General features: G+C 37.5%; 2 protein-coding genes across 2 annotated transcripts; one reads left to right on the top strand and one right to left on the bottom strand.

The window, feature by feature from the left end:
- Positions 1-11: 11 nt before the first annotated feature.
- Positions 12-4,171, bottom strand: LOC116288258 (cholesterol 24-hydroxylase). Its single transcript, XM_031695030.2, has 4 exons — positions 3,610-4,171; positions 2,785-3,118; positions 1,944-2,016; positions 12-1,258 (listed from the first exon to the last, which is right to left on the bottom strand). Exons 1-4 carry the CDS (start codon positions 4,162-4,164, stop codon positions 769-771), a joined length of 1,452 nt encoding a protein of 483 aa, XP_031550890.2. The 5' UTR covers positions 4,165-4,171; the 3' UTR covers positions 12-768.
- Positions 4,172-4,431: 260 nt separating this feature from the next.
- LOC116288257 (methylcrotonoyl-CoA carboxylase beta chain, mitochondrial) lies at positions 4,432-13,129 on the top strand. Its single transcript, XM_089029261.1, has 16 exons — positions 4,432-4,676; positions 4,886-4,952; positions 5,577-5,661; positions 5,995-6,096; positions 6,520-6,647; positions 7,267-7,379; positions 7,820-7,933; positions 8,324-8,388; positions 8,822-8,921; positions 9,418-9,513; positions 9,858-9,930; positions 10,476-10,619; positions 11,234-11,390; positions 11,785-11,899; positions 12,239-12,324; positions 12,730-13,129. The coding sequence occupies exons 1-16, from the start codon at positions 4,542-4,544 to the stop codon at positions 12,845-12,847; spliced, it is 1,698 nt and encodes a 565-aa protein (XP_088885387.1). The 5' UTR covers positions 4,432-4,541; the 3' UTR covers positions 12,848-13,129.
- The last annotated feature ends 1,530 nt before the right edge of the window (positions 13,130-14,659 follow it).

Here is a 14,659-nt window from a genome sequence, read left to right as displayed (position 1 = left end):
TCTCGAATACACATATTTATCTTCGTTTTATTTTGTTGCAGCTTTTTACAATATAGACGAAAAAAGAAATAAATTGAAGTTGGGATTCCTGTGTTATGGAATGAAATCGAAGACATCCATACACAATAAGTGAGGATGCGTGCACAAAAAATGAGCAAAAAAAAAAAAAACACATATAGACACGACCAGTTTCAGCACATGCTTATAACTAAAAAGAGACTGAATTTCCAGTGCAGTGCAGTTCACCTGACCCCCTCCCCCTCAGGATTTTTCTAGCTAGTACTGTAAATATTCTTAGAACCCAAGTAATACGATTTTATAATTTGTTTCCAAACACTTACCCCAGAATTTCCTCAGCCAGGTCAAAAACCGGAAAGGCTCAATAATGAAATGCAATATCCAATTTTTCCCATATTTACAAAGAAAGGTATAAATATATATACAGGGGCTGTATATATATTTGCAAACCATTTGCATTTGTCGTGTGTTGAGCCAATATCATGACAAATGCCTCCACTATTTTATTATTCATTTAAAATTATATTATTTTAAAACAGGTAATAGTATGAGGGGAAAAAAACAACAAAAATATCCCCTTGCAAATCTAAACAAAACAAGGAAATTCGAAGCAACGAATGTGGGAATTAAGAAGTGTCATACTTCTACATGATTGTATTAATCTTATCATTGCACCTTTCTTTGCAATTAGAATTTAAAAGTTACAGGCTTTTGAACTGTTTATATTAGTAGCTAATATATTTTCCTTAACTAAATCAGAGTCATTGTACAGAGAACACCATCTTTAGGCAAGATAGTCAACTCTTCTTGTGGTCTCACATCTTGACCAGGAACAAGAACGAACTTGAACTTCTGCAGCAAACATGGAAAGAGAGCTTTCACCAGACATTCAGCAAAGTTGTCATTGATATAACAATGCTTCCTCAAGCAATATGGCAACTGTGCCGCAATGCTCAACTCTTTTGATTCCATGAACCTTTCAGGATTAAATTCCTTGGGATTGCTCCATGCAATAGGATCAGTCTGCATGATATAAGGTATGATTTGGACTGTCGTCTTCTCGGGAATCAAGTAACCCCCAAGTTTTTCTTCTTTAGTTGTTTCCATGGAAACTGCAGGGATAGGAGGATTCAGACGCAGTGTCTCCTTGGTAACACAATACATATAGTTCAGCTTATCAAGGTCTTCAATGGCAACATCTCTACTTCCTTGGACAACATTGATTGCTTCTTCGTACAGCCTTAGAAATATAGAAATAAAATACCGGTAAATATTAATCAAAAAATTTAATGACCTATACATTTACTTCTAAATTTCATTAATAATCCATGAAGACAAAACAAAGAAAATCACTCGTGTGAAGGAGGTTTGGGAATGTGATCTTAACTTTAGCATAAAATTTGGATAACTTACATGTAATGCATTTTATTTCTCCAAGAATTATTAATCAGGGCACAAAATTAACACTCGCCAACTTGTAAAATGCGGGTGAAATTTGTATTTAGTGAGTGACAAAAAATTTAACTAGCTAAGTTTTGCAAGTATGACTACAATCCAGAAATTGAAGGAATGAAAAGTTTAAAACCCTGCATCAAGTAACGTTTGTTATTCACCATGTCCTGTATCAGCTCTGCCTCATTTTTTCAACTCACTTCTTAGTGTTTGGATATTGTAGGAAACACTTCTTTGCAATTGTTTGATATGCAGTTTACTAATAGAAGGGGTTTTGAAGCATGATATGCTTTATATATATATATGTTTTCAACCTAAAAATGATTTTGCAATTAAGTTTATCCATGCCATTTAAATCCTTAAGCTCCTAGACCTGATAAATCTCCATTTCAAAAAAAAAAATTCAGAAAAATAAGAATGCAAAAAGAAAGTTCAAGCCACCAATGATTTCAGTAATAAAACTTGAAACTTACTTTTCTTCAATGAGTGGATGCTGGAAGAGCACCAATAGGAAGTTTGACAAAAGACTAGTGAGCTGATCCTGACCTGGTGAGATTAAGAAGTTTAAAAACAAAATATATATGTCTCCTACATCTTATTGGTGGAGAATCTTGAGAAAAACGCTTGAATTAATATAATTAAGATCTCTAGTAATGCTGCTCACATGTGAGACCAGAAATTTAACCTAAAACCCTAGAGCAGAGAGGCAAGTGCATTACTACTACACTAATCTTAATAGACCTTATTCGTGGTGTGACAATGTTTTCCCAATTCAGCGTGACAAACCTCCAGAGGATTCATTTTCTTTTCGTTTTTACTACTTTGAAAAATTCATGAGTATCCCAAAGGATACGAAAGGAATAACAATGATACCCCGACGAGTTGCAAAACAATAGCTCTTTATTCCCCCAGAGGTTTGTCATGATACAAGTGTAGCAGTAGCTTCTCTACAAAGCAACTATAGACCTCTTGTACTGGGTCCTGAGAAGGCTGAACGACCAAACAATGGATTTTTTTTCAAAAGAAAAGCCAGCCTAATTTTTTCCCCACAACAACAATTCCTCTTAGACTGAGAGACTGGTCCCACTTTTGCCTCCAGACTCAGTAAAGATAAATATTTTGGGATTCCTGTGGACACCCACGAGATTGGAGCTGAGTGAGCAGCCAAGTAAGTGGAGTAAGGAGAGGGTTGAATCCCAAAACACTCACCCTTACTAATTTTGGAGGGAAAAGTGGGACAGCTTACTGTATAATTAAATTCCTCTAGGAAAGCAATGTAAGGGGTCTACAGATTATAAAATTTTTTTAACTTACCCACAATAAAAACAGTGACAAACTCATCCAACATATCATCAAATGTAAGAGAACTATCAACATCAACAGCTCTGAACATGCCTGTTAGATAATCCTCAAGAATGGCTTCCCCTTCCTCCATGGCTGACCTGCGGCTGTCTATAACCTTTTTACCAAAATCTCTTAAGTATTTGACAGCTTCAATCACATCATTTTGGTAATCATAGCTCCCAATATCCCACTTGTGAAAAGGATTGCATAATTTCCACCAAGATGCTTCTTGACAAGCTCTCAATGCTTTGTAAAATGGCACATCTGAGTCTGCAATGCAGTTAAGGTCAAAACCAAAGGCAATCTAGATCAAAATGGATACAGTGATCAATAAATGATAAAGTTGAATCACCGTAACTGATTGAATAAAGAAACTTATCATATGACCTGTACGGCCCTGTTCGCAGTGCTCTAATAAAACCATTGGAAAAAGTCACGTGATGGGGGCCAGACAGCTTTGAGCGAGCAGGGCCGTACGGATTCGTACGGCCCTGCTCGAATCCGTGCGCTTTCTCTTTTTTAGCTTTTATTTACTATTTCTTTCTTTCTTTTATTTTTTATTGATATTTTTCGTGAGGGTCATATGATAAAATGCTTATTGACTGAGTTAGGTCAGGCCGTACGGCAAAATATTTGGCTCTCGGTCATTTGTACGGACCTTGCTACGCTCGGTTCATACGGCATCACCTCGAGGCAAATATTTTCCCGTACAGCCCTCCCACTCAGTCAATAAGTACATAGTCTTTTCGTCCGTCCGTTCATCCATTCAATCATTCCTTATTAGTTCACTCTTACCTTAGCAATCAAATCAGATGTTAATCTTGAAAACATATCTGCCATCTTTACTTCATCCCCACCATTTGCCCTTTTCTTAAGTTCCTCTAAGAACGCTCCACAACAATGGTTAAAGTTCTTCATCTGTCTTTCCATGAATTTCTTATCAAAAAAAGAACAGCTGTCGAATTTCCCTCCTTTTCCAAGGAATCTCTGCTCAAAAATGGTCTCAAATTCTCCGCGAGAAATAACATCTTTAAAATCTGCAGGCTTAAAGATGGATTTTAAAACTTCTGGGTCTGATACAGTAACTACAGGCTTGATCATATCCCACGTTACCAAGACAGATCCATGCTTTCCCACCAAGTCTTCGAAAACTAGAAACCTTGCCTTCTTGTTGTGCTGTGGTTGAAATTCTTTAACGTTTCCCCAAATGAAGCTGTCTCTTTTCGGTCCCGGAATGCGGGAGTGCCTCTTGTGCAAGTTCTGAACGAATAAAAACCCACAAAAAATAAGTGTGAAGAGAGGGAAGATAATCGATGCTGCTAGGAAAGAAAGAACAAGCCCGACCGCCATTTTTGTTTCCAAGACGAAACCACAGGAAACCCAAGCTCTGGGAGTCAATAAATACAGACATCGTATCTGTAGGATCTGTAGTTAATGTCGAAATGTTTGGATAAGACACCAGAGAAGTTTATATTCGGTCCTCCTTAAACATTTGTATATACGAAATTTAACCACAAATACACTGCCTGCCTTTATTTCCTTCAGCATAAGTTTTGGCAGCCGTATGAGTGACGAAAATTCTGACTGGGCTTCCTGTGCTATCACGTGTAACTTTTACAAAATGGCGGACGAATTGTAGTAAAAATCTCTCAATTCGTAAAGCCATTTTTGTACCTTCCCCAGTACGTAGACGTTTAGATATTAGATATATTATTAATTGAATCATAATGAGGGGCTTAGCAGTATTTTTAAGGTATAATCGGTGTTTAAACCGATTTTATCTACGCTCATCGTGGTATCATAATTTAGCCAAGGCCAGTGTTGTACAGAGTCAAGTTGATAAAAACTCGCCTGATTTTAAGGTACATTAGATAAGATTTATACGTTCTTCCTTGTAAATTAATCTCCTATATTCCTATATTCTTATATAAGGTTATCTAACAAAATATGAGATAAAAAATGACGAATTATTAATAATGAATGAAGCAGTTCAAACGTAGGCTTATTTATTGTGGGAAAATTATTTAAACAAATTTCAACAAATTATCCTTAAGATCCTTGTATTTTCTAGACAAATAAAGAAAATATGGAACGTGTGGTTGAGGATCTGAGAGCCAAAGTAAACAAAATCAAAGAAGGTAATGAAGCTAATTAATTAATATGATCATGTGATCTGGAATATTACATAATTGGGCCAATCAGAACCCAGTTTACATAAATAGATTATCAACAATATGTTTAGTTAAGTCACATGTAGTATGGACACCCTATTACAGTGCAATGCATTTACTCTTGTACATGTGTTGTACATGATTGTACATGTGCACTAATACATTTTCAGTGTATCCATGGACACCCTATTTATGTAGTCACTTACCCTTGTACCTTTAGTCCCTATATAGATCTCCTTAGTTTGTGCCTATTGTTTTCCCTTTTCAGACCAAGATGTCATTCCCTTGAGAATTATACTTTTTGTATGATTTTGATCTATATTCATGTGTCTTCTTGTGTACAACTGTTAAACAAAGGAATGATACTCTAGGGAATGACAAATCTGAAACTGGAAAACATTCTGCTGAAGCTAAAGATCTGTTTTAAAAGGGTTCTACTTTTTTTAAGAGGTTGTTTTCAAATAGGTAGCATTTTGAGAACTGACTCCTATGTAAATAAACAGAGACTGCATTTTTTTAAAGGCAATTTATGGAATATTGTATATGATATATTGTTCACATGCTCAGATCCAATCTGTAATCTTTGTGTAGGTGGAAGTAAGTCAGCCAGAGAAAGACAGACAGCAAGAGGAAAGATGCTCCCAAGAGAAAGAATAGCAAACCTTCTAGACCCTGGGTAATTAAACCAATAAAAATAATAATCTTTTATTTGTTACACCAGGCTGATTATTTTTGCAGCATTCACTGATGTGGGCTAGCTTGCTTTCACTCACACTCACTACCACTACATTTACTATCTTATACCCACAATGCTCGGATCACATGTTGATTTTTATGATTTATATACTCGGATCACATGTTAATTTTTAAAACCGGAGAACAATGGAGCAAAACCCTAAAATTTGTGCACTTGCTATTCCTTTACCAAGCACCAATTTATATATTATATTTAAAATTTATATATTTCATGTATCTGACATGGCTGTTCCATGTTTATGTGTTTGATTAGATCACCATTCTTAGAGTTATCTCAGTTTGCTGGTTATCAGTTGTATGGGAAAGAAGAGGTGCCAGCTGGAGGAATAATAACTGGAATTGGTAGTGTTAATGGGTAAGTATCTTAATTCTCTCTCACTCATGGCTCAGTGGAAAAGCCATCACTTCATATCACTTCAAAAGCATACTCAGCCATATATAGATATCATGGAAACTCAGGGAATTCCAAATAGACCCTCTTCGAGTTCCAAATTACCGTTGTGTTTCTTGATTACTCAGGCTTAGCCTCAAATCAGTCTAATTGCTCGCAAATACCAACGGTAAAGTAAAGAATGCACAACTGCAAAAATACAAACACTCTGAAACTTGATGGACCTTGACTGGAACACATGTGTTTTCTATTATATTAACAAAAAAAGGAATAAAAATGAGCCAGCATTTGAAGGATATCCACTAAATCCAAATTTCATTTCATTTCATTTGAAGTGTAAGGCTTTACAAATATTTCTTATAATTGTCATTCTTTAATTCTCATCAGAGTTGAATGTATGGTAGTTGCAAATGACCCAACCGTCAAGGGTGGATCATACTATCCAATCACAGTCAAGAAACATGTACGGGCTCAAGAAATTGCTGCTGAGAATAGGCTTCCTTGTATTTATCTAGGTAATTCAATTAAAATTTCTTTGTTACCTTCAAATTTTATCTCTATTCTGAAACAGCCTCAGGGCTGATCTAAGCCGGGGCGCTTCTAACTTAGAGATTGAATGGAAACTAACATGTTGGGTTTCGAGAGTCCAGAGAAAAGCCCTCAGTATATATTTTACATTAGTACATCCCCCTATACAGTGCTTTTCCATGAGGTTTACTACACATGCACTACTACTACATTCTATATTATGACACACAACACTTAGACTCACATGTTGATTTTTATGGAGGGAGGAAACTGGAGAACCCAAAGGAAACCCTTGTGGCAAGAAAGAGAACAACACGTCAAACAAACTCAATTCACATATGATCCAGTCTGAGCCAGGGCTCGAGACGGGAGAGGTAAGAGGCAAACAGTAAACCACTACTGCCACCCATACCACCATTCATTCAAGAGAAAGACCAAAAGACTGTTGTAGCCACATGTGATGTCGAGTCAAAGAATTGAATCCATAAGAACCCAGGCCACTAAGCCAACCTTCATACATGTACCCTAATGAAACTGGTGAGAGAATTATAAGGAAATTGATGTTCTTTTAAATGACATTTTTAAACTTATTTTTCTATTTTGTAGTTGATTCTGGTGGAGCTAATCTTCCTAGACAAGCTGATGTTTTCCCAGACAAAATGCATTTTGGACGAATATTTTACAACCAAGCTCAAATGTCTTCTAAGGGTATTGCTCAGGTAAAAACTTTGGTATCAATTATTTACAGCTATTTCAAATAAGATTGAAGGGGCAAAGGGCGAATGGTGCAAATTGCATTCATCTAAACATAATTAACCAACGTGTAAATATCTCCATAACAATCTTTGTGTTGAGGCAGTTTGGTCATCTGTAAACAAGTGGCCACTCAGTTCATCAATGGGTCAGTCACCCAGTCACTTAGTCACCCAGTCACCCAGTCACTCAGTCAGCCAGTCACCCAGTCACTCAGTCACTCAGTCAGCCAGTCACTCAGTCAGCCAGTCACTCAGTCACCCAGTCAGTCAGTCACCCAGTCAGTCAGTCAGTCACTCAGTCAGTCAGTCAGTCAGTCAATCAGTCAGCAATAGTAAGGGATACAGACTACAATTCACATTGATCGGTTATAAGTGAGGATGCCAGATTGTGTTTGTTTTTCCAGATAGCAGTGGTATTGGGGTCATGTACAGCGGGTGGTGCCTATGTACCTGCCATGGCTGATGAGAGTATTATTGTAAAACAGCAAGGGACAATCTTCCTTGGTGGACCACCCCTGGTGAGTAATGACTATTTATTATAATATCGTGAGTTTGATAAGCATGGCATATTCTGGTCTAACTTTGTACAAGAATCAATTTACCATTTTACTCCAATAAAGGACTCATGTCTGAAATGTCAGGCGATGATTATTATTACTGTAAAATGTTTTTAAAGGGTCTTCAAGTTTTCTTCTCATTCGTTTACCATAATATGAGGAATAATAAACAAAAGGTGTTCGTACTGAAGTTAGACCACAAATGCACCATGGTTGCAAGACATGCAAAAACAATACATGGTTGACTCCTAGGCCTTTTCTCAGTTCAGGACTCATTCATGCAATACTAACTCGTTCATACATGATCATTTACCGTATGTTAAGGTGTAAGCTCATTCTTTTGTTACTTAGGTCAAGGCTGCAACCCAAGAGGTTGTAAGTGCAGAAGAATTAGGTGGTGCAGACCTTCACTGTCGGTGAGTAAATTAAGTCTTTGACCTCATTGAGACTTGCTTTTAAAGGCAATTTATCTGTGGTGTACTGGAGCATAAATCTTTGGCAGGAGCAATCAAGTTGAATGACTGGGACAAGTACAGTTCCTTTCCCTTCCCTTCCCTTCCCTTCCCTTCCCTTCCCTTCCCTTCCCTTCCCTTCCCTTCCCTTCCCTTCCTTCCTTTCCTTTCCTTTCCTTTCCTTTTCTTTCTTTGCCATTAGCTACCTTTTCTTTTCTTTTCTTCTCTTCTTTTCTTCCTTCTTGCAATTGTTCATCCTTTCTTCCATCCATCCATGCTTCGACCGTTCCCTTTCCCTTTCATTTTTTCTTTCTTGTATAAAATGTTGTACTACGTGTTTGCTACTGTGCACATCAAACTAACATTTTCTTGTCTTTTTTTACCATGCATTTCATAGCACATCCGGAGTAACAGATTACTATGCTGTCAATGACTTGCATGCTCTACATGAAGCAAGAAACTGTGTAAAGAATCTTAACTATAAAAAGAATCCTCAGGTATGTTTATCAAGTTGCTAAATAATTTGACAACCTCTCATTTGATTACTAAAATGTGCAGGTAAAGGCAGTCTGATCTTCTCTGCAGTTATTTTGAAACCCTACATGTTGTCTGGCTGAAGCTCAAACCCATGTCTGACCAGTCAACAGATCTTCGAATTTTATCAATCCCTGAAACAACATTTGGACTGATCTAAGCCAGAGCATGGCTAACTCACAGATCGAATTATGATGGGGAGGGCAGAGAAAAACCTTCGAATCAAGGGAGAGACTTTACAAATTCAACTTACATGTGATTCCGAGTCCAGGAATCAGTTTTGTCTCAGGACTAGGGCTTGTTCCAATGTAGTCAACAGACCAGCCATCGGCCCACTCCAATCCATCTTGTCCACTACTGTAAAGCAATCAAGCAATCTATTTGAGCCGGGCTCCTTTGCTGCTGTTGATCTGCATGCTAACAATTTGTTTTTCTGTTTGTTTGTATGTTCTAATCCAGGTGACCATTGAACCCCCAGAGGATCCTCTCTATGACGCTGATGACATCTATGGCATAGTTGGCACAGATCTGAAGAGGTCCTATGACATCAGAGAGGTACATCTACATTTCCTGTTTTAGAGCCACTTTCTTGAGTGATTTTACCTGTCTGTACTGGTATATGGTTTGGTGGAGTACTCACAGTGCTCTTTAGTAAGAAACTATTTGAATTCACAGAAATTATTATCATTTGTATCTAGCTGAAGGAACTCAGAAAAAAATCAGAGTCCCTGATAGGAATCACACCCATGACCTTCTGGAAACCTGCCGGACACTCTAACCACTGAGCTACAGGAAAGACTCGTGACCTGAGCAGTCATTTACTGGGTTCACAAGTTGGATGTTCATATTCATTTGGTTGTCCTGGAGCTAATCTAGATTATATATTCTCTCATCTCCAGGTGATTGCACGAATCGTTGATGGGAGTAAGTTTGATGAGTTCAAAGCCTTGTATGGAGATACCTTGGTTACAGGTGAGGTAGAACTTACACAACACCTCCTTTAATACAATGATAGTGATGATAATGGTGGTGGCTGTGATAGTAATGATGATAATGACGATAAGTTGTATATGTTTACATTGATGATGATGATGGTGGTGGTGGTGGTGACAATGATGATGATTATGATGGTGGTGGAGGTTGTGACGATGATGTTGGTGGGGATCATGATCATGATCATAAAGGTGTGCATGTTTACATTGATGATAATGGTGGTGGTGGTGGTGACAATGATGATGGTGATGATGGGGATGATGATAATGATGATGAAGGTGTATATTGATAATGTTGTTGTTGGTGGTGGTTGTGTTTGTGACAATGATGATGGTGGTGGTGATGAAGGTGTATATGTTTACATTGATGATAATGTCATCGGTGATGACAATGATGATGTTGGTGATGATGATGATGATGATGATGAAGGTGTATATGTTTACGATGACAATGGTGGTGGTGGTAACAATGAAAATAGTGTTGATTATGATCGAGTTTGATAATGTACATACTCTTATCTGTAGGGTTCGCTCGAATCCATGGCTATCCTGTGGGAATCATTGGTAACAATGGTGTCCTCTTCTCGGAATCGGCGCTCAAAGGAACACACTTTATTGAGCTGTGCTGCAAACGAAATATACCTCTCCTTTTCTTGCAAAATATTACAGGTAACAAAAAGATTAATCTCTTTTCTCTTTCCTTTGGCCAGACTTACACTTAGTTCTTATAATATCCGCTCAGAATGTGCTTTCCTTGCTTAAAAATATCTGCAAATAGTTGTATCGCCTCATTTAAAGACATTGAAGGGCCTCAACAGGGCTCAGTTGCGGCTGTCAAGTGTCACCCTTCTCATAAAGTCGTCAAATGTTGTTATGGTCGTGGCTGCATATATGAGCCAATCAGAGCGAGTTTTTAAAGCTTTCAATATCCAATCATCCACACGTACAAGATTTATAAATATTTCTCTTTCAAAAGCAGGCTTGTTTCCCGTCACCTCTTTAGGGGACATTTTAACTAGCGCTTTGAATGTGAGTGAAAGAGGGCTAAAATTCATATTAGTATTTAAACAAACTGGAGTGCAATTTGGTCTGAAATCATACGAGTGATTACAAAATTGCACGACCGTGTGGCTCTTCAAAACAGTACGATTTAAAATTCAAAATGGCGTCATTCGGGATTTAATCACACTGCTGAGAGCCAATCACTACTGGCAGATATCAGAAATCACCATAATTCGCCTTCAAATAGAGAGTTTAGCTCATTAATATGCAACTAATTGCAGGTTTTATGGTTGGTAAGGAGTACGAAAAAGGTGGCATAGCCAAGAACGGTGCAAAGATGGTGAATGCTGTGTCGTGTGCGCAGGTCCCTAAGATCACCGTCATCATTGGTGGCAGCTTTGGGGCAGGAAATTATGGGATGTGTGGACGAGCATATGGGTATGTTATACACCGAATCGAAAATTGGCGGCCAATTTGAATAACTATTGTTCTGGACTGACTAGCCTGTCATACATGCGCAAACGCTTTTGTGTTTCCACTTGAATGCGAGGCTAGTCAGTCGAAAATCTAAATGATTGGTCATTGATTAGCGTGCTTTCATCGAGTTTTGGGTGCACGCGTGAGGTTGCTTAAGCACGAAGGAAGCGTAAGAGTCACACGAGGCGTAGCCAAGTGTAACTCTAGCTTCTTTAATGCTTAAGCAACAGACCAAGTGATATTCTAGATCATTTGTTAAGCTTGTGGGACATAGCAACGGTAACTAACGGGAGTCGGAGCCATCCACAATCTCCCTGAAGCAATGAGCTGTTAACATGAGTCCTTTCTTCCCCAGTCCTCGCTTTCTCTACATGTGGCCGAACTCTAGAATATCAGTCATGGGTGGTGAACAGGCCGCGACGGTTCTCACTACTGTGTCACGTGACCAAAGAGAAAGAGAAGGAAAAACGGTAAGCTTAATGGGTAGAAGTAAACTATCAGATGAAGGGCAGTGTGAAGGGAACAAGAAAAAGAGAGAAAAGAAAAAATAAAACAACCAAGCTGTTAAAATAAATAAGTTCAAAAACAAAAACAAAAAAAAAAAGAAAGAAAACAGCAACGACAGAAAAGATATTAGAAAATGAAACTATAGATTATTCTTCTCCTGTGTTAATACCAGCGAAATTATTCTGCACCTTGAAATAAAAAAGAAATTAACCCAAAAAGAAGACAGAGAAGCAAAGGAAAAAATTCTGCAACTAAATTTGAATCTTAGGAAGCTAAAAAAAATTTAAATTGTATTTTAACAGTTTAGTAAAGAAGAAGAAGATGCTATTAAAATACCAGTAATGGAGCGATATGAATTAGAAGGTCATCCTTATTTTTCTTCATCAAGGTAATAAAGATCTTTTGATTGTCATCAGGGGCGCATTATATTACAAGCATCTTTACCGTTAGCATCATCTCATGGATTAACGTTGTCTCCCTTCAAACCACCCATCCATCCATCCATCCATCCCTCCCTCCCTCCCTCCCTCCATCCATCCATCCCTGCCCAGCCAACCAACCAACCCTCCTTCAATCCATCTATCTTCCACCTATCATCCATCCATCCTTCCATCCTTCCATCCCCACCAATGTCCACCCATCCATCCATCCATCCACCCAACCAACCAACCAACCCACCCACCCACCCATCCATCCATCCATCCATTCTCATGATAGGTTTTCATATTGCCTAGTATATTTATTATACTTGCACATAATATTATTCTAGCAGCTAATCTTCTTTTTCCTCTAGGCTATGGGATGACGGTGTGATCGACCCAGCAGACACACGGACAGTCCTTGGGCTGAGTCTAAGTGCTGCACTCAACGCGCCCATCAAACACACAAACTTCGGTGTCTTTAGGATGTAAAAATTTAACAAACGATGCTAATCGATATTTACACTAAATGTAAACGACTCAAAAATACTAAGATATGTGGTGTTCTCTTCATAACCGGTACCAGTCTTCGGGAAGGAACGACACCGAGGAACTCTGTGTACGAAATTTCTTAGTGTCAATGTGTTCTTCCTAGTGCGCCTGCACAGGTTGTTTCCGTATACAGTCTGCTGACCAACATGATAACAGCATGTTTAAACAATTGGAATATAATATGAGATTTTTGGTATGAAATAGAATACTTCTCGAGCTGGAGTCTTTGAAGTTTGTTTTTTTAGTTACTTCTGCTATGAAGATGTATTTGGGCACTGGCTTCCCCTTCTGTTTTTTTCTCTCCTTTCTTTCTTTTCTTTCTTTTCTTTCATTTCCCTTTATCTTTTTCTTCTATTCTCTATGTGTTTTTCTATTTCGCTTCTTTTCATTTGTGGTTCTCTTCATTTCACGTTTTCGTTTTATTCTCTTCCATTTTATATTCTCTTCCTTTTTCATGCTCTTTCCTTTTTCCTTCTTTCCTCATCCACTTTCCTCCCCTTACTTTTCCTCTCCTCTCCTCTCCTCTCCTCTTCTCATCTCTTACTGTTTTTCACTCTGTTAGAGTGTTGATCACACTTCTGTTTTCCACTCTTTACTTTTTCTTTCATCTCCCATTCTCTTCCCGTTTTCCTTATCCACTCCCTTTACTCTACCTTTTTCCCCCTTATTTCTTGCTTGCCTAATCCTTTCACACTTCTTGCACTTTTCTTTCTCTCTTATTAACTAATTAATTATTTATTTATTCATTCATTCACTCACTCACTCATTTATTTACTTATTTATTTATTTATTCATTTATTTATTTATTTATATTATTATTATTATCAATTATTATTTTTAGTTTTTGCCCACAACTCATTTTTTGCGCACAAAAAAGAAAACGTAAAAGGCAAACAATGAATAAAAGCAATTGAAGAGACGGTACCTCTCGTCCAATATATTTGTGCCACATGTAGACCATCTTTTCTTACTGTGTTCAAAATTAAATTTCGTGTGAACAACACACCGAGCAACAAATGAAAAATAACTGTTTTTGCCAAAAAAATCATTCTAAATTTAACGACGAAAAAAAAAACCAGTAATAGATAGCTGTTGACGGGGACGATAAAACGATGCCTTTCGATATTTTATCAGCTGTTTTTGATACTTTCCGAATGAGTTAAGGGAGCAGCTAGCGTGAAAAATCTCCTCTAGTAAATATATCGATAAAAAAGCCCTAGTACTAGACGACAAATAGTATAACATAAAAGTTGCTTTTCTTTCATTTATTATCATTATTATTTTTCATGATTATTATTTTATTATTAATATTATTATTATCATTTATTATTATTATTTATAATTGTTTATCATCATTTAACAAATAAAACAGCTTTTTCCGTGCTCCTTTCAGTAATATGCACACGAAGCGGCATATGCGCGAAGGAAGTGTAAGGAGAAGCCCGAGCCGTAGGCGAGTGCTCCTCGCACTTCTTGAGTCCTTACGGTGCTTCCTAAGTGATTTACTACTGAAGGGAGCACGGAAAAAGCTGTTTTAGTTGTTTTATTACATAGTTACTAATTTTATTTCGGTATTGAATTAATTTACGCAAAAAGAAAGACGGTCGTAGGATCTACCAACACTTCGCGTCGCGCGGATGGCGTCAACACTGTGCTCTGTTCACTAATAAAGCACAGTTTTCGACCAATCAGCCGTACTATCCTAAATATAAAATAATAATTATTTTATATATAATAATTATTTTATTGTCG

Source organism: Actinia tenebrosa, unplaced genomic scaffold (assembly GCF_029948245.1).
Source record: "Actinia tenebrosa isolate PJP-AT-01 unplaced genomic scaffold, QUT_ActTen_1.0 PGA_scaffold13__45_contigs__length_12533684, whole genome shotgun sequence".
Lineage (NCBI taxonomy): Eukaryota > Metazoa > Cnidaria > Anthozoa > Actiniaria > Actiniidae > Actinia > Actinia tenebrosa.
Note: the sequence above shows the minus strand (reverse complement) of the source record. Positions and strands in the feature narration are given on the sequence as shown.

Coding starts and splice junctions, on each gene's coding strand:
- LOC116288258 (XM_031695030.2), bottom strand. CDS start 4,164: ATGGCGGTCGGGCTTGTTCTTTCTTTCCTAGCAGCATCGATTATCTTC. Junction 3,119..3,609: donor CATCTGATTTGATTGCTAAG/GTAAGAGTGAAC, acceptor ATTTTGATCTAG/ATTGCCTTTGGTTTTGACCT. Junction 1,259..1,943: donor CATCCACTCATTGAAGAAAA/GTAAGTTTCAAG, acceptor TATATTTCTAAG/GCTGTACGAAGAAGCAATCA.
- LOC116288257 (XM_089029261.1), top strand. CDS start 4,542: ATGAGGGGCTTAGCAGTATTTTTAAGGTATAATCGGTGTTTAAACCGA. Junction 6,097..6,519: donor GGAATTGGTAGTGTTAATGG/GTAAGTATCTTA, acceptor AATTCTCATCAG/AGTTGAATGTATGGTAGTTG. Junction 8,922..9,417: donor ACTATAAAAAGAATCCTCAG/GTATGTTTATCA, acceptor GTTCTAATCCAG/GTGACCATTGAACCCCCAGA.